Source organism: Gracilinanus agilis, chromosome 3, assembly GCF_016433145.1.
Source record: "Gracilinanus agilis isolate LMUSP501 chromosome 3, AgileGrace, whole genome shotgun sequence".
NCBI lineage: Eukaryota > Metazoa > Chordata > Mammalia > Didelphimorphia > Didelphidae > Gracilinanus > Gracilinanus agilis.
Genome location: NC_058132.1, coordinates 555,893,371 through 555,917,492, shown reverse-complemented (window position 1 = coordinate 555,917,492; position 24,122 = coordinate 555,893,371). Strand labels below are relative to the sequence as shown.

Below are 24,122 nucleotides of genomic sequence, written 5' to 3'. Positions count from 1 at the left end.
CTTCCTTCCTTCCTTCCTTCCTTCCTTCCTTCCTTCCTTCCTTCCTTCCTTCCTTCCTTCCTTCCTTCCTTCCTTCCTTCTTTCCTTCCTTCCTTCCTTCCTTCTTTCTTTTCTTCCTTCCTCCCTCTCTCATTGGAAGGAGGACTTTGGAAGCATAGTCTAGGAAAATAAGAAAGGGAAAGTAAAGAGAGTCATTGAAGCAATTTCCTTTTTAATGAAGAGATAAAAAAAGAAGGAAAGCTAGAAAGAAGTCCAGGCCAGCAGGACAGCTTTGAAAAGTACCTATTGAACTTATACCCTTAAATAGAAACCCAGATTTGCCTAAGACCTACAGTTCCATGAATAATTCTCCTTTTCTTTTCTGCTATGTCTATGGAAGTGACCATTTTGTTTACTATTTGTCAAGTTGCCAAACAATAACAATATTTTTTCCAAAAAGAACCCAAGTCTTTGAACCAGGTGCCTTTAAGATCAACTTGGTGTTTCCTGCCAGGAGTTGGCTTCATTTCTGATTAGACTTTGTCACCTTAAGTCAACTCTGTGAATTTCAATTGAATCTTCAGAAGCCAATGCCAATTCTAAGATTGGGGACAGTTATTTAGTCTCTTCAGGGCAGAATTTTCCAACTACCTTTAGAGACTTTTGTATTTTTGTAAAGGGTTAAGTATTAAGATACTTTCTCAACTAAAGAAACTAAAATATCAACTTTCTTTCTGCTTGTCTACCTTCATGGAAAATCCTGAGTAGGGATGAGTGAATATAAAATAACTATTCACTGCTATTATCTTATTTTGAAAACCTCTCATAGCCATTGAAAAAGAATTTAGACAAGAGAGTGAATTTCCATTGTAATTATATTTTCAAAGGGTCATCTGGAAAATCCAAAGCATTATATCCTTTGTTGGAATTTTCCCCTTATGGATTACAAATTGATCAAATAGTTCCTACAAAGTGAATTCACTATTAAATTAGTTTGTTGTTGGGTAGACTTCCACTGATGGCAGATCTCTTTTTTCCAAGAAGTCAAGACTTGGATGATCTCATCAAAATGAACAAAAACATGAATAGGTAAGATTTAAAAGAGCTTGTTCTATAAAATGGAAACCTTTGTGGGTTTTTTTTTTGTGATTCATGTGCCAGTGTAATGGGAAATGTAAGGGCTCTGAGAAAAGCAACCTACGAATCTTTGAATGAAAGCCATGTATGTGGAAATCGGAAAGAGCTATTCATTATGAATATCCAAAGCATATTTGGCTTTTATAAAATCAGAGATTATTAAATATAAATAGATTTTTTGTTCTGTTATTGTTTTGGTTCATTATCGCTAGATAACAAAATGTTTGTACGAAGAGACACATGGCTTTGTTCTATCCAAACTATGAAAAGTTGAAGGTAATGACTGAAAATATCTCTTTTCATTAACATATATGTCTGTCTTGATTTGGTGAAAGGGCATTATTGCCACCATACATCAGCCTCTGACAAAATATCACTTATTCCACTGAGCATCTTTTATTTTGTTTTTTAAATTTTGAAGTTCAATTGAGGCCTTTTGCTTTTTATGCCACAGCAATTGCTTATTATGTATTACACCTGTGTCATCATCACTTGAAACAAAAACAGTTAAGAAAAATTGACCAAAAACCCCAGCTGGGATAGCACATGTAACGTTCCATACCTATGGACTTACACCCAACTCTGACATTTATTCCTTACATGATTTCAGGCAAGTGATTTCACCTTTTCTTCATCTCTTAGATGAGGAATTGAGCCAGATGAAGTAAAAGACCTTCCAGCTCTAAATTTATAATCAGAGACCAATTAATTTCCTTTCTGAGAAGAGGGGAAATATGTCTTCTCATCTGCTCTCCAGTATTGAGTGGTTACTGAAATTAATCTGAATTCAGTTGCCTTTTTAGTGTTTTTAGTATTGTGTATTGTTAAAACCATTTTGTGTATTGTTTTCTGATTCTGCATCTCTTCCACTAAATGTTAAAATCTGATAAGAGGTGATAGTGAATAATTTAAGGTATTTTCAGTGTTAACTTACAACTGTTTAACAGGAACCTCTAAAATAACTTTGAGCTTACAGAATTAGTATGAATGAATAAAAAATGCAAAGCAAACTCATAATATGTTAATCAAAATGGGGTAAAAATTAAAAAAAAGTAAAATTAAAGCAAACAAACAAACAAAGCATTGTGCCAGGGATTAGCAATTAATTAGTAGATTTGGATTCAAGTCCCAGTTCTGCTACTAATTAGCTGTGGGATCTGGAGCAAGTAACAATCTCCCTGGGCTTCAGTCTGAAACTCAATACATTCAAGGATTGGAGTACCCTAGTCTTTGGGAATTGCCAGTCTTGCCCTTTATTAAAAACTGGTTTTAATCTCCAGTCGTTTGAATTTAATGCTATTGGCCTTGCTAAGTAAGAGATTATACTACCATTCATTTACAGCTGATTTGTGCTAATGTGTGTATTTATGTTTAAAGGAACCAAGGCTTGGATGGCATTTTCAGAACAAATGCAAAGACAGAACAAACTGATAAAAAGTAAGACTTGATTTATCTCTTAATTTGGATATATTATTGTCCAGACAGGTTATTTTAGTCCTTTAGTCTCTAATTAAAGGGGAATTATTTTTTCTAGCATAGAAATACTAAAATAGCATAGATTCAAAAGAATTATTTGAGTGCGATTTACATAGGAAATTATGTTTCTTTGAAGATCTTTCCCTCAGATTTCATATTATACTTTCTTCTTTAACCCTCTCATTTCACAATGTATATTACAGCTACCTAAACCAACATTTTATCTCTCTAGACTGCAAACTCCATGCAAATTAGGTATTTGTTACCTTTAATGAACACCAATGGGTCAATTTATAAACAAATGCAGTTAGGAGAGTGTTGGGCAGTTTTGTTGGGAGCACCCAACTGTTGGGAGTTCTATTAGGAGCAACCCTACTATTGATCATTCCTTTATCCTATATCCTATTCAATGAATTATTTATTCTTGTATTTGGACCTCTGTATCATTTTTTTGGTCATTACATTGCAACTGTCTTTTGTCTCTTTTTGTATCTCCAGTATTAAGCTGAAGTGCCTAGCACATAGTAGGTGCTTAACAAATGTTGATTGATAGATTGACTTTGTAATTAGTCTCCTCGTTCACATAGGTATCTTTTAATTTTCTCAACTATGTCTCCAAGCTCCTTAAGGCTAAAGAAAGAGAGGCAATGGGAAGAGTATTACATTTAGAGCCTAAAGACCTGGGTTCATATCCCAGGTCTTTTGTTTATTTATTACTCATGTAACCCTTATTATTTCATATCACTTGCCAGCCCCACCAGATCTTTGAATAAAATGGGCAGTAAAAGGTTATCACATAATCTGAAATAATTAATATTCTTAGATTGTTAACTGATGCGATGGAAAGTGACCAATAGAATCATTTTAATTAATTTTTTCATGTTTAAAGAAATCAAGAGCTTGATAATCTCATTAAAGTGAACCACAGAACTGACAAAAATGGCAAAGGGTAAGAATGGATGTGTTTTCTACTCATTTGTTCATAACACCTTTTCTATTGACTATTTACTTGCACTTTTACTAGTCACTAAACACAGGATAATTTTACTGTCATCATTGTTGCTACTATAACTATCCTTTAAAAACTTCCTCTTAAGTGCTAATTTATGGCCATTAAAATTCTGTTTGTGTTCAAATTGAGCACAACAGACATAGCTTATCTCCATCTCTAGGAATTCAAGAACTTAATAAGGATGGAGATAATGATAAAACAACAACACAAAACCCACACAAATGAATAAGAACATTTGTGCAAGCTTTAAAAACATTTATCACAATTATACTAAATGAAGGTACAAATAACGTTAAAGATAAATTTTGTCTAGTAGAGAGTAAATAGATTGTCAAGGGAATTTCATTTTCAGATGGGATAGGGTCAGTTGAAAATCAACCTCTCTTCTAATTATAGTTCAGCAACGTTTATGGGAGGGGTCAGGTTTTAAGAGTTTGAATGAGGTAAGGGCAAGTATTTGGTGAGTTGCAAGAGGAAGAAGATTACAGGGATATGGTAAGAATAGAACAGGTATGTGAAAAAAGAGATACATAAGTTATGGCTTAATAGACTTGGTAATAGGGAGAGATGAGGAAAGTGAGGCAGTCTGGAATGACATGATATTTAGTAGAACTTAAATCAGAAATTAGTTACTTAAGATAAACTCCTCTGTGGCAATGAAAGATATTATAAAATCAGAAGAATAAAATATGAAATGGACAAAGTTACAAGAAAGAACTAATAGAAAATTGAATGCATTATCATTCATTAGTAAAATTCCCATTATATAGTTAATGCCAAAAAATGTTTGTTGAATGAATGAAATCACTTTTGTTTTTTATATTTAAAGAAACGAAAATCTTGATGATATAATTAAAGGGAAACCCAGGACTGATGAAAATGGCAAAGGGTAAGAATTAGTCAATGATGGGATTTAATGGAATTATTTTTTATTTTTATTTTTTTAAACCCTTATCTTTTGTCTTACAGTCAATACTGTGTATTAGTTCTAAAGCAGAAGAGTGGTAAGGGCTAGGCAATGATTGCCCAGGGGCATACAGCTAGGAAGTGTCTGAGGCCAAATTTGAACCCAAGACTTTCTATCTCTATGCCTGGCTATCTATCTACTGAGCCACCTAGCTGCCCGCTAGTGAGATTATCTTTTGTATTGAGTATTTCTTTAAATATTAAGCATATGAAGATTCTGTCATTTGGCATAAAAATTTACATGCTTATGTAATGGAGAAATATGAAGCTTTTCCCCTTATAATGAACATAAAAACTTCAGTTTCTACTTAGCCACTTAATATAGCTATACTTAAACTATTGGCAAGAAATACCTTTTTCTGAATTATTGAAAACTTTGTTATAAAATCATAAATCTTTTCATATACCATCACTGATTTGACTTATTTTCATACTTAAAGAAACCAAGACCTTGACAAACTCATCAGTGTGACGATCCCTAAGGACAAAGATGACAAAGGGTAAGGCTTGCTGGGAAATTCCTTTCTAAATTGATTCATTTGAATTGATGGATATTAGTTGTTGAAGGAGGTTTTCAGCACAGCGTACTTAGGCTGAAGCCTGTTGCTAGTTCTACATAGTGAACAGCAAAGACAATTCAATGAATTGTCTTTCAAAGGATGATAAATTTTTTGGTTTGGAGAGCACTCAAAGGCATTACCTGATAACTTTCTGGTAACCAGAAATACATTGCAAAAAATCTTAGGGGAGGCAATTGGGGATGGGGAGAATAGTGAGAAAATTAAAGCTGGAGGAAGACAGAAACTTCTGGACAGGACACTGAATCAGGGATCAGTCATGGAAGCCCTGAGCTATGGAGGTTCCTTCAGGGCAAGATCAAGTATGGGATCACCTAGCGTATAGATCCCATTATCTATAGTAATGATAAGTAAGCATGTCATCTGGTAGGTTCCTACTTGTACAAATTAACCTTCCTAATCTGGTGCTAAATTCAGTAGTTTCTACCAGCTAAAGGAGTACAAGTGCTTCCAGCATCCTCTAAATCTCAACACTCCAAATGACTTCTGCCTAATTGTAACTGAAAACATCTGATCACTTAATGGATCAAGAGGCTATCCTGAACTACTACTGACAAAAGAAAAGTGATATAATAACAATACTGACTTTTTTCTTGATCTCTTTAAAGAAAACAAGGGCTTGACCATCTAATTAAAGTGAATCACACAGCAGACCAAAATGGAAAAAAGTAAGACGTCTAATTTGTTGGAATTATTTCCTATGTCAACTTCTATACTTTCTTCACTTCATATCATCTTTTTGGGTCTGGGTTTCTTCAACTGAAAAACTAGCTAACTCACAGAGTTGTAATGAGGAAAATGTTTAAATCTAAAAGCACTATATCAATAAACTTTTATTGAGTACCTACTGTGTGCTGGGCACTGTGCTAAACACTGGGGTTACAAGAGGAAGGAAGATTGTACCTGCATCAAGGAGCTCAAAATCTAACCAGAGAGACAAGAAGCAAACAAATATTTATGGATAAGCTGTTTGGGGATAATTAGGAAACAACTAATAGAGAAATAGCATTAGAATTAAGAGGGGTTGGGGAAAGGTTCCTGTAGAAGATAGGATTTTAGTTGGAGCTTGAAAGAAGTCAGGGAAGCCAGTAGACAGAAATGAGGAGGGACAACACTTTAGATGTGGGGGACACTTGAAAAAAAAATGCCCAGAACTGAGAGATGGAGCGTCTTAATCATAGCAAGGAAGCTGGTGTCATGAGATCAGAGAGTGCCTGGTAAGGAAGAAGATCTAAGAAGATTAGAAAAGTAGGAGGGGGAAAAGTAGTTTATGTAGAGTTATCACTTTTATTATTTAAAGAGGAACTTTGGGGGAAGGGGAATCAGCTTCAGAGACATGAAGATTTGGGTTCAAGTCCTACCACAAATGAAATGTGGGACTTTAGGTTAATTATTTAACCCTAGAGGATCCCAGGCAAGTTTTTAAGACTCAACATAATTGCAGATAAAATGTTGCAAATAAGGTACTAACTTACACTGCTAGAGAAACTTTACTAAACAAGGAATTCTCAATATTACTGTTTTTCTTAGCTATGATTATGCTTTCTTCTATTATATATAGTTAAATAGGCATGACAGGTATTGTACACTTAATGTACATTATTAAATAAAGTTACGTAACAACAATTTAAGCAGATTAGAGGTGCAGCAGATAGAGTGCTTGGCCAGGAGTCAGGAAGATGTAACTTTAAAACTGGCCTCAGTCACTTAATAGTTGTGTGATCTTGAACAAGTCATCTAGTCTGTTTGCCTCCATTTCCTCATCTGTAAAATGGGGATGACAATAAGCCTACCTACCCCAGGGTTGTTGTGAAGATCAAATGAGATAATATTTGTTAAGTACTTAACACAGTGCCTGGCACGTAGTAAGTGCTATATAAATGTAATTATTGTTATTGATCAGCTTGGTGGTGAGGTAGATAGAGTGCCAGGCCTAGGGTCCAAAAGACCTGAGTTCAAATCTAGAAACATACACTTATAGCTATGTGACCTTGGGCAAGTCACTTAACCTATTTGCCTCAGTTCCTCGTCTGTAATATGAGCTGGAGAAGATCATGGCAAATCACTCCAGTGTCTGCCCAGAAAACCTCAAATGTGATCATGAAGAGTGAAACGAAACTGAAACCACCCAACACCAACAAATTATTATTATTATTGCTATGATTTAAAGATGGTATAGAAGATATGATTCTTAAAATTTTAAAAAATATTTTATGCTTAATAAAGATCTAAGACCTTAGTAGTTTCATTAGGATGAATTCACTAGACAGTAATAATGATGAAAAGTGAGTCTTGAAATTTTTATTTTTAAAATGGATATTGCTAAGTGTTAGTTTTAGACTGAGACCTATGTCAAATAAAGACTTTAACTTGACATCTTTATCAACAAAGATAGATTAGCATCATCAAGCCAAAAGCCTTTACTGATTATTTTGGTCCTAGGAGCATCTAGGATCACCTTAGGGGTTGGATGGATATTTAGAGTTAATGTTGATCTAAAAGATAACTGTATGTCACATTACCACCTTTTTTTTTTTCAATATATATTCAAGAAGCCAAGACTTGGACAGTATTATCAAAGTGAATCCCAGGACAGATAAAAATGGCAAAGGGTAAGATCTATTGAGATTTACCTCAACCCAGGGTAATTTCTCCTATATTTATACTGCCAGAATTTATCTTTTAATGGACTTTGGATTTCCGTATCATATTCCTTTTATTCTCACTTTAATTTCTATAGTACCCGATGGTCAGTTTATGCACACCAAGCTCTTTGTTATAGAATCATCAACTCTCATAGACTCAGTTATCTCTAAGAAGATTTATATATCCAGTTCTAACCTCTCTCCTGAACTCTAGTCTTTCATCACAAATGCCTTTGGGCATCTCTAACTTGATGTTCTAAAGCAGGAGGCCGCAATGTATGGCTCTTTCTGCAGGAGCCATAAAGTCAATTTTTTTTTCAGGTGCTGTTACAGGAGCGCACACTGTTACAGGAGCGCGCACTGTGAGCACTGTACGGCTCTCACGAAATTACATTTTAAAAAATGTGGCGTTTATGGCTCTCATGGCCAAAAGGGTTGCCGACCCCTGTTCTAAAGGTATATCTAACTCAAAATGTTCAATATAGAGCTCATTATCTTTCTCTCTCAAAACTTCCCTTTTCTCAAAATTCCTTATTAATCTCAGAGGATACCACCATTCTCCCAATCACCCAGGTCTTCTGGGAGATAATATTTATAAAATTTTTGGCAAAAGACCTGGCACATAGTGAAAGTTATATAAATGCTAACTCTTATTAAAATTAGAATTATTATTGCTATAATTATTATCTTTATCCTAGATGTCTCACTTGCACTTACTTACTATACACATACAATCTGTTGCCAAAATTTTCTACTTCCACAACATTTCTTAAATATGCTGCTTTCTCTCCAATCATATAGTCACTATCCTAGTACAAGCCTTTATCACCTCTCAACTGGTCCTTTATAATAGTGTTCTATTGGTCTCCTTGCTCAAGCCTCTCCCCTCCCCAATTTAGCCTTCATTCAACTGCCAAAGTGATTTTTCCAAAGTCTGAGCCTGACCATGTCACTCCTATTCACACACACACCCTCCACACATTCAATGAATTCTAGCTTAAAAAATAGCATTCCATTATTAAAAATATAAAATCTTCTCTTTACTTTTAAAGTCTTTCAAAACTTGGTCCTCCCTCTCTTTTCAGTCTTCTTATACTTTATTCCCCTCTATGAGAGTTCTTTGATATAGGGGGCACTGGTCTTCCTGCTGTACAAAATGCCTTTGTTTCTTTACTGAGTCTCTCTCTTTCATTCCTGAATTGCTTTCCCTCCTCAGTTTTGCCTTCTGGTTTCTCCTGGTTCCTTCAGAACTAAAGTTGTGCCTTTTGCAGGAGGTATTTCCCTGTCCCATCTCTACTCACAACATTGCTCATTACTGAGTTTACTTTCCATTTGCACTGTATGTATCTTATCCACACAGTTATTTTCATGTGTTTTATCCTATTTGAATGTGAGCTCTTTGAGTAGAGAGATAGTAGCTAACCCCATCCTTGGCACATAGGAACTGCTTAATCAATGCCTATTGACTGACTAAAAGGGACTCCCCAAACCACCAACTCTGATCCCCTCATTTTGCTCATTATGAAACTAAAGCCCATTGAGGGTAAGTGATTTGTCAATGTCATACTGCTAGTTAAGAAAGGACCTAGAATTTGAATCCAGATTTTTGAGTTTGCATTTGAAAAATTTCTGGTGGGGTGGGGGGTTAGTGAACAAAAAGAAACCTTAGAATGATATGAGAATAGCCAAAAAAATTAGGAATAACAAAAGAAATGGGGCGGTATGTTTCAAAGTACTGTAGGTCCTCATTTTCTGTGACCAATATGTTCCTGTAGGTCTTCATTTTACGTGACCAATTATGTTCCAAGACCCTTGGCGTAAACTGAAAATTGAGCACAATAGTGAATCCCATTATTTAATAAGCATTTCTTATATGAACATATCTAAACACTTTATGATTTCTTTTAGGCTCATCAGAGCTACTAGCATCACTACTCTTATAATTTGGGGCCATTATTAATAACTAAATAATGTTAATGAAATGAAGGGAAGTCCTGCTCTGACCTGGAAATGACTTTTTATATGTGAGAACTCCAGACAAAGACTGAGACCTAATGTTTGGCAAAAAGCAATGAGAATGAGCGTGATTTGGCAAACTGTAGTGAAACTATAACACTTGAGAAAACAGCCTAGGTTAAGTGCAAAGTAAAATTGTTTATTTTACTTAATTTTTTCAGTTGCCAAGTACATATACTTGAATTGGTGTGTGTTGTGTTCATGTAAAATGAGGTCCTGTATGTTAAGGAGGAGAGGATTGAAAAAGGGTTTGAGACCAGTAATTGAGGATGATTACAGTTGATGATGGAAAGAAGGCAAATGGAGATGACTCAGCTCTTTTTCTCCTGTTTTCTCCGCCAAAAATGAATGATCATTGGACTGGATAGAATGGAACAGAAATGAAGAAGTTAATGTCCAAGATTAATAAAAAGATATTAAGATAACCCCTAATTTCCCTTTATCACATCAAGTCACCTGACTCAAAGTAATATGAGAACTTGCAGATGTCAGTGGCAAAGCCTCAGTGCTTTGGTGATGTATTTTGGCCAGCAAAATCTTTAGTCTCCATGCCTTCATAGGACACAAAGCTAACAGGGATAGCTAATAAATTGGATTACGGAGTCAAGATCCAGAAGGGTAGTTGGTGTGGTAGTGGATAGAACACTTTGAATGGAGTCAGGAAGACCTGAGTTCCATCTGACCTTAGATACTTATTATGTGCATGACCATGGGGCACTTACCCTCTTCTTTCTTCAATTTCCTCAATTATAAAATAAAGATATTAAAAGCACCTACCTACAAGGGTTGTTGTCAGGGTACAATGAGATAATATTTGTAAAGCATGTAGCACTGTGCCTGGCCCATAGGAGGTAGTATATAAATGCTTATTTTCTTCTCTTCTCCCAGAAAGATCTTAACAGGTTATAGAACATTAGACTGAGTCAAAAATGATTAAAATATATTAGGGATAAATATATAGCCTTAAATTTGAATTTTAAAAAAATATCAGCTTCACAAATAGAAGACAAGAAAAGCATGGGTAGTTAGTTGATTTTTAAAAATGTAAAGATTTAGTGGAATATATAAGCTCGCTATATGTCAATGATATGAAATTGACAAGAAAACTAATTGAACCTTAGGCTTCATTAAGAGAGGGAGACTATCAAGGACTGGGAAGATAACACTCCCATTCTACTTAGCCCTACTTAGACCATATCTAAATGATCACGTTCAGGTCCAAGTACCATTTTTTGGTGAGGATGACAAATTTTAATGTCTTCTACTTGGTTCCTGAAGACAAACTTGAAAGAAGGCAGGAGGTGGGGATGGGGAAGAGGGTGTTGCAAAGAGGAAAATGTAAGCTCTTGGTAATGAACAATTCCCTAACAATTGGGACCATCTGCAGTGTCGAAGACTACTCCAAGAGGAGCCTTACTATAGACTTCACAAGATATGGATGACTTCTGAAATACATTCCAACTTGTTGATTCTGTGATTCTGAGTCCCAGGATGGTACCTTTTATAAAAGGGATCTCTTAAATAAACAAACAAAAACTACCTATTGAGTCCTGAGTTACTTAACTAAACTATCTTCTCTTTTTTTTTTCTTAAGGGATCAAGACCTTGATAATCTCATCAAAGTAAAACCCAATCAGAATGAAAATAAGACTAGGTAAGAGCAGCTGACATCTAACCTCTACAATGATCAAAGTAAAAACCAAATTGACTTTTTAAAAATAGTTCTAAACTTAAAAACCTTGTTTGTACTCATAAATAATAATATTAGCTGACTATCTATACCTGGGGGCAACCAGGTAGTGCAGTGGATAGAGTGCCAAGCCTGGAGTCAGGAAAACATCTTCCCAAGTTCAAGTCTGGCTCCAGCCACTAGCTATGTAACCCTAGACAAGTCACTTAACTCGGTTAGCATAAATTACTCTTCTATAAAATGAACTGGCGAAGGAAATGGACAACCACTTCAGTATCTTTGCCAAGAAAATCCTAAATTGGGTTGCAAAGGTTTGGGTACAACTGAAAAAAGACTAAAACTAAAACAAAAAACTGATTTGTCTAAGTGAGATGGAGTAACTCTAGGCATCATAGAATCAGGTGAGGTAATATTTTCAAAATACTTTGTAAATCTTAAAGTGTTACATTTTTGTTATTATTATATGTCATATAATAATATAATGACATGTAATAAATAAATGGCTCTCTGTGAATGGCATAGCTCAGATTTGGGGCTAATTTGGTCTTCTCTAGAAGACGAGAGGTTAGATATTTTATGTTCTTTTAGGGATAACAATGACCTCCATGGTAAGGGCAAAGTTTTTTGTTTTTTTTCCCCCCGGCTAGGGGGCAAGAATGAGGCAATTGTATTGGATAAGCACTCTATCTATAGTCTCTACTGCTTCATCTCTTTATTCCTCAATCACATTCCTTATGGAATTAATTAATGAGGTTTCCATGGCTTCCTAATACACGAGGTGAATTAATTCTCCTACCTTCAGTGACAAATGAAATAATTTACCATATTGGTTTACTTTGTGCCAAATACTATGTTAAATTCTGGAAACAGAAACACAAATCTGAAAGAGGTCATCTTTTAATGAAGGAGGTTAATATGTGTGTGTGTGTTTCTATGTCATGTCAAGGGGAGGTATGTTTTGCTTTAGAAACCATAAGGATGGTGGGATGCTGAGTAGAGTCAGAGGGGATTTGTTGACACACCTTTTCCAGAAGTAATGGCAACGTTAATTTGATTAAGGTCCTGGAACTAGAAAAGGCAGGTGGCAAGAAAATATCTTGTTGTGAAGATATTGTTGTGCATGGCTGGGGCTGGCTAAATATAATGAACCATGTGCCACTTATCAATCAAGATAATGTGGGTAGGACAGAACAGACCAGAAATTCCAGACTAACCTAGAGCATGGTCTTATGATTTGGAGAGGTGGAACAGATGACAAAGAGAGTAACAGGGTGCAATATAAATTCTTCTATTTTCCCCTTTATTATTATAATAAAGACTTGGCTTACCCTGTGGTGAATAGAATTGAGTGAGAGTGAGGAGCATAATAAAGCTAATCATCTTAAAATAACATCTTCATTATTTTAAAATGGAATAATTAATTGTATCTACTTTGTTGAATAGTAATTTTCTCTATCTCCATAGAGCAAATAATGGTTAATTTTACAATGCCTGTTTTGGGCTCAACAGAAGACATTTATCTTTGGATAAGATTGTTTTTGTTGAGTAAGAATTTTTTAATTGCTTAAATACATTGTTACATAATTAATTAATAAATAATAATTGTCATGATTTGTCCTGAGGTTAAAGGAGGGGAATCATATTATTCATTTTTCTTATGAGACAGTTTATTTGTTTCATTTTATTTTTTAAGATATTTACTTTGTGTCTTAGAATAGATACTAAGTATTAATTCCAAGACAGAGAGTTAGGCAATTGGTGTTAAGTGATTTGCTCAGGGTCATAGAGCTAGGAAGTGTCTGAGGCTACATTTGAATGTAGGACCTCCCATCTACAGGTCTGGCTCCACTAAGTCACCTAGCTCTCCTGAGACAGTTTATTTTAAATAGAATTCAGTTTTAGATGTTCTAGTATGATATTTCCTGGCACTCAATATTTCTAAATTTGTATACTGTTTTAGAGAATGTATCTATTTATTATTTCTTAAGTCAAGGCATTGTTCATATTTTTTTAAAACCTTACTTTCTGTTTTATAAGAAATACTAGGTTTAGGTTCAAAGACAGAAGAATGGTGAGGGCTAGAAAACTGAGGTTAAATGACTTGCTCAGGGTCACACAGCTATCTAGTGTCCAAGATCATATTTGAACCCAGGGCCTCCAGTCTCCAGATCTGGCTCTCTATCCACTGAGCCACCCAGCTATCTCTATTGTTCCTATTTTTTATTAGTATTCCAGCTTACCACCAGTAACTAAAACCTCTTTTCTTATTTAAAGAAAACAAGACCTTGATAATGTCATCAAAGTGAATACTGAAAGAAATAAAACTACCCAGAGGTAAGATGTGTGGAATTTTTTATTCTTTTTTATGGCTAATATATATATATATATATATACATACATATATATATATATACACACAAATTCATTAGAATTTGACTTTTTACTCTGAGAAGATTGAAATAGAAGACTGGAAGCTCACATTCAAATTGAGTACTTGCTTTTCAGAATGAAAACATACTGACAAGCAGAGTGTGATTGATAAATTGAAGTAGTGTGATGCATTTTGTGCTTTGGTGTAGCTTATGGCTGTCTGGTATGGTATTTGAGGGATACAAGTTGTAGAGTGATAAGATGCCTGCCCTTGTGATCTTAAGACCTAAGGTTTGATTCTGTTTAACAACTTTTATTAAGTGTTTACTCTATGCAAGGTATTGTACTCAGCACTAGAAATTAAACACACACACAAAAACAAACACTAAAATTAGATAGCCCTTCCTCTCAGGGAGTTTATATTCTGCTGAGCCAAGTCCACATTCCAATATTAAAAAGCTAAGTGATCTTGACTGATTTCCTAATGCTCTAAGTTTAGGTTCAGTTCCCTGATCTATACATTACTTGTACCACCCATCCCACTGGATTGTGCTGAAGGGAAAATATAACACAATATAACACAACACATTAGCATTTTATTTTATTTTATTAAAGATATTTTATTTTCCCAATTACATGTAATAATTTCCCACATACATTTCCTGAAGTTAAAGATCCAAATTGTCTCCCTCCCTTCCTCCCCTCCCTACTCCTGGGGATGGTAAGCAATTTGATCTGCATTATACATATATTATCATGCAAAACATTTCTATATTGTTCATTTTTGTAAGAGAATAATAACATAAAATTAAAACCACAAATAAACTAAAGTAGAAAATGGTATGCTTTGATCTGCATTCCAGCTCCAATAGTTCTTTCTCTGGAGGTAGATAGCAATTTTTGTCATGAGTCCTTCAGAATTGTATTGGATCATTATAGTACTGAGAGTAGCTAAGTCTATCACAGCTGATCAATCCACATTATTGCTGTTACTTTGTATAATCACCTGGTTCTCCTTATATCACTCTGCATCAGTTCATGTAGGTCTTTCCAGCTTTTTCTGAAATCATCTTGTTCATCATTTTTAACAGCACAATAATATTCCATTGCCATCCTATGCTATATTTTGTTTAGCCATTCCTCAGTTGATGGACATCCCATCAATTTCTAATTCTTTGCCACCACCAAAAGAGCTGCTATAAACATTTTTGTACAAATAAGACCTTTCCCCTTTTTTTTTTCTGAAATCTCTTTGGCATACAGACCCAGTCAGAATCAAAGGGTATGCAACACTTTTATAGCCCTTTGAGCATAGTTCCAAATTGCCCTCCAGAATGGTTGATCAGTTCACAACTCCCCCAAAAATGCATTAATGTCCTAATTTTGCCTCATCCCCTCCAACATTCATCAGTTTCCTTTACAATCATATTGACTGATCTGGTAGTTGTGAGGTGGTTCCTCAGGGAACGATACTTTAAACAGAAAAAGTGCTGTATATAGGTGAGCTTTTATTTTTCTTGTTATTATTTGGTCTTAACTTTTTCAATCAAATTGAATTCTGTATTTATTTGTTATTCAAAGGTTTCAACCTTTTAAATCTCAATTTAACCCAAGGATTTTTTTTTTCATGCTGGATAAGGGAATCAGGCTTATTGTCAGTCTTCTCTCTGGAGACTATTAGATTTGGAGTTGTGGTTTGAGTCTCAGCTCTGAAATTTTATTACTGCTTGGTGCTAGGCAATTGCTTAAGCCCTCAGAGATTTAGCAACCTTTTCTGTATTATAGGCATAATGAAAATAATAGTAAGGGTAGCTCACACTTGTATTGCACTTCAAAATTTACAAAATATGCCATATAGACCACCTCATTTGGTCTTTGAGATGTTTGCAAAATTCTTGGCTTTGTCTAAAGATCAAAGGAAATTTATAGCTATATATCTATATGCATGTTTGTGTGCATCCACACAAACATATACATACATACTTATATATGCATACAGTGGATAGAATGCTGGACCTGGAGTTAGGTAGACTCATTTTCCAGAGTTCAAATCTGGCTTCAGACACTTACTAGCTATGCAATTCTGGACAAGTCATGTAACCCTGGTTGCCTCAGATTTCTCATCTGTAAAATGAGCTGGAGAAGGAAATGGAAAACTACTTTAGTATCTTTTCCAAGAAAACTCCAAATGAGGACACAAAGAATCTGAAGTGACTGAACAACAGTAATAACTGTTCGTATCTTTATGAGCATAATGTATGTATTCATCAATTATTGTTACCATTTCAAGATTGCCTTTTTTAAAGCAGTTGGAACTTATTTGTGCTAAATCATGTTGCATAAAACACTGAAAAACATAATCCCTTTTTAATTTGTCATCTTGCTGCTAATATTGTCATTAATGCCATTAGCCCAAGAGACAATGTAGGAATTTATTTAACTATTACTTGCAATGAAAGGCAATGTTGTATATGGTTAGAGAGCTGTCCTCAGAGGTCAGAAGACCTGAATTCAAGTTTTACTTCTGACACATGTTGTCTGATTGATTCTGGACAAATCTCTTAATCTCTTGCATGCTCTAGGCAGCCCTTTAAGGCCCTACATTGCAGAAGAGGTGATGGCCTGTACTGGTAGAGGAAATTTCCTCCTCTGGGAGGTTCCTCTGTCAATGAAGTTATAGTTCCAACCCCTATTCCTCTCAATAGTTGTGTAACAACTGTCACATTTTACTGGTAAATTGAAATACCTTCAGAGGACTTTTATGTCCAGAGTCACAAAGCCCTCATCCCACAATTACTCTGGTAACCAAAGGAAACATATTTGTTTTTCAAGTGATTTAGGTGGAGTCTGTCTCTTCAATGACTCAAATGTTGCTTATCCTATTGTTTTATTTTGACTCTATAAGTGAACCCCATATATTTTTTTCCATTTTTTCCCCAAAGTGTGAACTGTTACTCGTATTCATTTGAGGGCATTTCATTGGAGACTTTTTTTTAAGAATGAGAGATAAAGGGCAGCTGGGTAGCTCAGTGGATTGAGAGTCAGGCCTAGAGATGGGAGGTCCTAGGTTCAAATCCGGCCTCCGACACTTCCCAGCTGTGTGACGCTGGGCAAGTCACTTGACCCTCATTGCCCACCCTTACCACTCTTCCACCAAGGAACTAATACACAGAAGTTAAGGGTTAAAAAAAAAGAATGAAAGATAAAGGCAGTTTATTTTGACCTTATGAATTTTTGCTCTAAAGACCAACTTGTCTGGTAAGAATTTCTTAATGATTTTTTTCAATGAACAAAAATCTACTTTTATGTACTCCTAACTTCTCTCATCTCCTTTGGGGAAAAGAAAACAAAACCAAAAGCCTTATAACAAAGATGCATTGTCAAGCAAAATAGATTCCTACATTGGCTATGTCCAAAATATGTTTCAATCTGCACCCTAAGAATTAAACTTCAAACATTGCATGGACAGCCTGGAATTCTCTTCAAGTTTGCACACTATTCATTTATTGATGCCATGAGGTATGTGTTTGACATAAACTTGCTCTGATTAGAACTTCATTTTTCACTTGAAGGGATCAGGAGCTTGACAGTTACATCAAAGAGAATCCCTCAGCAAACAGAAATATTCCAGGGTAAGATTTATGGTTTCCTGCTCTGTCTTTTTAAAATTCATACTCAAAAATAGAAAGTGAATTCTGTGAAAGTAGTAAAGTGACTATGGATTCTGAAATAAAACAAATCTTATTCCATGGAGCACTCCAGCTCAGGAGATACATCTGGCAAAGCAACCCAATAGATGGATGTTGTGGTCATTCCTACCTGATAGGTCATTCCTTTGTTTCTTTGAGAAGGGAAGAGTTCCATTTATCTCTGTGTCAGATCCAAAAGTGTTGATTCTATTTTCAAGATATAGTTACATGCTTCTAGACACATATATGAAAATAGAATGTCATTCAGACACCTGAGGGTTTCCAGATATCTGGGTGTTTGATGTTTAGTAATTATAGCCTCAGAGGACCTTCACTTCATTCTTTTCTAGAATCATAGTGTGCAGAGGAGAGGGTATAAAAGGCAGGCTCACATGTGGACTCATGTCCCACATCTGGGTGGCTTAGTACATCAGAGGAGGAGTTGCTGATGCTACAGTGTGTGGGAAACATATGTAGTTGTAATAAGAAACACAGCCTTTCTCCAAAATGGAAATAGGAGTATACTGAAAGCCAAATAGTGAAATAGTGTTGTGGGGGGAGGGAAGTGTGTGTTCATTGCTAAGATATAGAATTTATACAATACTTAAAGGTATCCTTTGTCATATTTCTAATGCCATTACCACTTTTGATTCGTTTTGTTTTTTTGCTAACATGAGCAATAATTTGTAGCCTTAGTTCAGCATTACAAAACATCCAGAGGCAGAGTAGATTAAAGAGAAATTGGTTATATATTTGTGCTGTGATATCTTTGATTGATTAACATGCTTTTCTTGGCTTATTGCATGCTTTAAGTTTCTCTGAAGTTGTCTTTAAAGTCATTTGCTGTCTGTCTTCCAACAACTTGGTAGCAATAATGTCCTCTTCTCAGCATAAGATAGGTGGCAATGCATTGTGGTATTACAAAATAGATATCATGAGAAAAGGAGAGATTCAATATGGTGTCTGTGGTTGGGCTTAGGATTCTGAAATTGGATGCTTCTTTCTAGCTGACTTTCAAGTAAAATGAGAACTCTTACCTACATGTGAATATATATGCATTAACAGTATTGGGCCCTCTGGGATTTCTATGAACATTTATATATTCTGTTTTACAGTTTTAGTAAATCTTTTATTTTTTTGAGATGAAGTTGACCTGATTTTCTTCAATATTTAAAGGGGCTCAAACCTGGACAATCTAATTGAAGTGAATCCTGCAATCCACAGAAATAGCCATGGGTAAGATTTATGAAAATCCTTTTTTTTTTCCCAATGGACAGTTGTTACGAAAAAGAATTTGGTCTATCTGCTAATGAAAAATAACATTATAACTAAATGTGCTTCAAGTTCAATTTGACTCAAAAAGGAATATTTGAAGGGGTCAAGTGAGACTTTTTGTTTGGTCAAAACTATATATACTAATCATTTGACCGATTTGTTTAATTTAAACTTGAATTTTACAAAATTATCTTCTGAGGATAAAGGAGAATTCAAATAGGTATATCAAATTTATGTTAGACAGTTTTCTCTAACTAGATCTAGACTACAGAATATAATAAAATATTGTATTAGTAATAAATTTCCTCTAAGCTTAACATTCATGTAAATAATTAATAATATTAATGTTAAGCATTCGTCAAAATTTTACTTATCGTGAACTTTTGTTTTCTAAATCTTTAAAGGGCCCAAGACCTTGACCATCTCATCAAAGTAAGCCCAAGAACAGGAAAAAGTGATCAGGGGTAAGATTTAATGAGATTTTCTAAATTTTATAAAATTTTGTGAAAATGTATAAAAATTCAATGACTTTATAATCCAAAGAAAATGCAAACTTTCTAGTCAATTTATTACAAATATATTGCTATTATATTGGTTATATAGGCAAATGACTGGTTTTTCAAGACTTACATTAATATTTTCCCTACTTCCTCCCTTCCTCCATTCCTTCCTTCTTTCCGACCTTCCTTCCTCATTCTCTCCTTTCTTTCTTTCTTCAAAAACTCTTGAATAGGTGGCAGCCAGGTAGCCCAGTGGATTGACAGCTAGACCTAGAGGCAAGATGTCTTGGGTTCAAATATAGCCTCAGACACTTCCTGGCCATGGACAAGTCATTTAATCCTCATTACCTAGACCTCATTACTCTTCTGCCTTAGAATTAATACATAGCATACACAGTATTGACTCTAAGGTGGGAGGTAAGGATATATTTTTTTAATTTCATGAATATTAAATCATAAAGAGATTTCAAACTACACTTGTGGATGGAAAACCTATACCAACAAAGTCATAAGTATTTCAAGTGGTGAAGTAAGATGGCACATGGATAGCATAAGCTGATGGGAAAGTCCAAAAGATTTAATGTATTATTTCTCCTCAATCTGGTTCTTTTTCTATAACCATCATTACTTTAGTATTGCAAGGATCATAGTTTAATGGATTTGTGACCTCGTCAATGTGGCTACTGTCTCTAGTGGTACAGCTCATAACATATTTGCCCACTCTATGCTTTTTCTATATCCTCCACAGTAGTGTCTCCAAACTTCCCAAGACCCTTCTTCCAAACCTTCTTACATTAAATGGATACCAGTGGAGCGGTTATAGGAGTGGTTATTCCTATAATATTGCCTACCTCCATCTTTAATTATATACTATCTTATTGCATGATTTATGCATTCCATCTACCCAATTTTCCATTGATATTGTTCTGCAGCTTACTTACCCTTCTACCATGCATCTATCTACATGCTTACCAACTTTAATACTTTGGAGCTTGTGGCATTCCAAAACTTGCTTCCATTCGGCATCACTAAAAGAATATCACTAAATAGATGGGTCTTTGCTTCAGAGAGAGGCTTGGGAGTACTTAAAATTACAGTATAATTTTCCAAAGGCAATCCAGCCTGCTCTCATTCTCCTGTCCGACTCTAGGCCCAGTTCCTTTTCTATGTACAGCATCTATACAAGATGTATGTATTAAGAACCATTCCTCAATTAAAAGGAAGAACCAAGTGCCATTTTTTGTTTTGGCTGCCCAATATTAAGTTGTTTGTGGGAATGAGAAAGCAGTAAAAAAATAAAAATTCTCTTTTTAAGTGAAAGGAGGTGAATATGATAGATAGTATGGGAGTGTAAAGTAATGAATGAAACTAATTTGGCTTGTGTTCAGTCTCATTACTTTATAATATTTACATATACACATGCATATATTATAGACATCTATCACTATATGGATGTCACTACTTGCATTCTATAGATATATCACATGTGAATATTTATATACACACTTATGTGTACATAAACACATGTATATCTAGATTCATATGTGTACATATAAAACAAGGGATCAGCACAACATCATTTTCTTTTCACAGCAAATCTCAAATGGAACAAAAAAGAAGGTTATACATCACAACATGTTTTTTTTTTATCTTTACTGATACATGCTGCAATTCCTAATATATGCCAGCTGCCTTTTTTTTCCTCCCTTACTATTTGTGTAAATTTGGTAATAGAGAATGGGAGGAGACATTTTGCTCTGCAGGTAAGAGTCAGACTCACTGAACCAACAATGACTAAAGAGCAATTGTTATATTATTAATAGCCAGCAAAATCTTAATAGCCTTCTGCTTATACATAGGACTAAAGAGTGTCATTAAAAACTAAAATATTTAACAGCAAGCAATCATTTAATTGAATCAAGTGATGTAGAGCTTCTGTGTTCAATAGTTAAAGTTCATTTTATGCTCTGAGTAATAATTGATCTGTGGTTGTTTTTTTTTTTTTTAATATTTTAAGAAACCAAGACTTGGATAATCTCATCAAAGTGAATCAACCAGTAAACAAACCTACTCCAGGGTAAGATCAGCACAGTTTCCTGATTGAGCTTTTTATAATATATGTTCAAAATCATCTGAGCTGGGTACAGTAATTTCTGCATGACGAATCCACTTAGACAGTCATATTGTAGTCAGGCCCTAACTGTAAAATGAGCAAAGCTGTAGTCATTCAGTGAATCCTAACAAAACCAAAGGAACTTCAGTCATCAAACAATTTATGAAAGTTGATACGGAAGTTTTAGGCTGATGACATTCTCGTGCCTGCTTAGTATATTTGAACATGAGATTATGTTTGCTTTCTCCTTCTTGAAATGCTAAGGGAATAGAAAAATGGGAGTGGATATATTAATTATTATTTTGAGAAAAATGTGGTGGAGAAACTACTATGGTTTGTCTCTCTTCTGTTTGCCTGAAAGGATTTTCATGAACATAAAGTTAACAGAAATGAAAACATTTTTAAAAGTGGAAAATATTGTTGAAGTTATTGTTATTTTTAATTCTCTTCTAAGATTGTGAGCACTGAGATCCAAGACATGCCTAAATGTATTCAGATATTTACCAAATTCCAAATTACTGAATGAATGATTGATTCTTTGAACTGATCATTTTCTTTTGTGCTTTTAGGGGAGAAGGTCTTGATAAGCTCATCAGTGTGAACCCCAAAGCTGGCAAAAGTACCACAGGGTAAAAGATATGTTTCTTTTCCCTCCCTCTATCATCTAGATAACAAATAAGCCTGACTCAATTGGGAAAAGAACCCAATAATTGCCCAGATGGATAGGGTATTTGCTCAGCAAAGTATCTTTATATCCCAAATCATTTATTATATATCACATTCATTTATTAACCAAGCATTAATTCAAATACAAATATGTGTCAGGAGGCAGCTGGGTAGCTCAGTGGAGTGAGAGTCAGGCCTAGAGACAGGAGGTCCTAGGTTCAAACCCGGCCTCAGCCACTTCCCAGCTGTGTGACCCTGGGCAAGTCACTTGACCCCCATTGCCCACCCTTACCAATCTTCCACCTATAAGACAATACACCGAAGTACAAGGGTTTAAAAAAAAAAAAAAAACAAATACAAATATGTGTCAGATATCATTCTAAGAGCTGTGGATTCAAAGATAAAAACTTGCCCTAAAGGAGTTAATATTCTATTCAACATTAAACAGCAGGTATAGAGATAAGCAAATACAAAACAAATATGAAGCAATATCCAGGTGAGAAAGGTACTAGCCATGTGGGGATTACAATAAGCCTTATGAAGGGAGGCCAAATTTGAACTGAGCATTGTAGGATTTCTAAGTGGTTAGGTTTAGGTGACATTCAAGGCATGAGGCAAAGGCGTGGAGCCTGGAAATGGAATGTTGAGTATGAGGAAAAATCAAGTTTGGAATATAGTATATGTGAAATAGAATAATGTGCAATTAATGTGTCTAGAGCCAGATTATGAAGGACTTTAAAAAGTCAAGCAGAGGAGTTATATTTTATCCTACAGCTTATTAATCATGGGAGTGATTGTCAATCTTGCTCTTTTTGGAATATTACTTTGGAAGCTATACGGAGAATGGATTGAATATAGAAGAGACTTGAGGCAGGACAGCTTTTCCTTGTCTTCCCTAACTGGGAAGCCAATTAGGAGACTACTTGAGATGATGAAGGTCTGGACAGGGTGGCAATTTCAGGAGTAAAGAGGAGAAGATGAATATGAGAGATGTTTGTAGCTAGAATCAATAGTTATTCCCTGGGTTTTTGTGACATTGTTCTATCTTGGGCATTCTCCCATTTTGGAGAGGTAGCTGGCACAATGGAGAGTGCTGGGCTTAGAGTTAAGGAAGACTCATCTTTTGTGTTCAAATCTGGCCACAGATACTCACTATGTGTTTCTGGGAAAGTCTGTTAATCCTTTTTGCCTCCATTACCTCATCTGTAAAATGAACTGGAGAAAGAAATGGCAAATCACTCCAATATCTTTGCCAAGAAAACCCCAAATGGGGTCACAAAGAGTCAGACACAACTGAAGTGATTGAAAAACAACAAATTCTCCTATATTATTCAGCTTTGGGTATATATATTGATGCTTAGATTATATCCTCATCTCTTCTTTACTTGCTGAATCTATACCCATCCTTAAAGTTCAACTCAAGGACCACATCTTTCATGAAGTCTGCTATGGTACTTCATCTGCGTTAGGCTCTTTTTTATGCTTTATTCACATCATTTTAGCATAGTTAGGGGCCGCATAACATAGTATATTAAGAACCAGCTACAGAGTCGGGAAGATCTGAATTCAGGTCCCATCTGAGGCTAGTCACTTAAATTCTCAGTGCCCTGGGCAATCTTCCAAGCCTGTTTTCTCAAGGTGCCAATTTGCATTGGTAGGAGGAGTTTTCTCACCATGAATTCCTTATATGAATGAACTCATAGGTCTGATTAAAAAAAATACTTCTAGTCATATAGTTATGTATTTGTGTCTTTTTTCCCCACTGGGCTAAAAATTCTACCAGGGTAGAGGGTGAATAATCTAAACTTTATGCCTTCCCAAGCACTCAGTAGTTTGTTTTTGTTTCTGTTTCTGTTTCTGTTTCTGTTTCTGTTTTTGTTTTTGTTTTTGTTTTTGTTTTTGTTTTTTTCTCCCTTACTTTCTTTCCTAATAATTCTCTAAGAGAGAAGGTCAGGGACTAGGAAAAGGAATTAAGTGATTTGCCAGCAGTCACACAACTAGAAAGTGTCT

At 35.1% G+C, this 24,122-nt stretch overlaps 1 protein-coding gene across 1 annotated transcript in view; it reads left to right on the top strand.

Moving 5' to 3' along the window:
- The window catches only part of SCEL (sciellin), a 153,015-nt gene that overhangs the window by 62,826 nt on the left and 66,067 nt on the right, over positions 1 to 24,122 (top strand). Inside the window, exons 12-25 of the mRNA XM_044669362.1 lie at positions 1,021 to 1,068; positions 2,494 to 2,553; positions 3,482 to 3,541; positions 4,434 to 4,493; positions 5,011 to 5,070; positions 5,757 to 5,816; positions 7,701 to 7,760; positions 11,404 to 11,463; positions 13,774 to 13,833; positions 17,442 to 17,501; positions 18,735 to 18,794; positions 19,238 to 19,297; positions 21,351 to 21,410; positions 22,016 to 22,075. Coding sequence (XP_044525297.1) covers positions 1,021 to 1,068; positions 2,494 to 2,553; positions 3,482 to 3,541; positions 4,434 to 4,493; positions 5,011 to 5,070; positions 5,757 to 5,816; positions 7,701 to 7,760; positions 11,404 to 11,463; positions 13,774 to 13,833; positions 17,442 to 17,501; positions 18,735 to 18,794; positions 19,238 to 19,297; positions 21,351 to 21,410; positions 22,016 to 22,075 — 828 coding nt within the window. The remainder of the gene's footprint in view (positions 1 to 1,020; positions 1,069 to 2,493; positions 2,554 to 3,481; positions 3,542 to 4,433; positions 4,494 to 5,010; positions 5,071 to 5,756; positions 5,817 to 7,700; positions 7,761 to 11,403; positions 11,464 to 13,773; positions 13,834 to 17,441; positions 17,502 to 18,734; positions 18,795 to 19,237; positions 19,298 to 21,350; positions 21,411 to 22,015; positions 22,076 to 24,122) is intronic.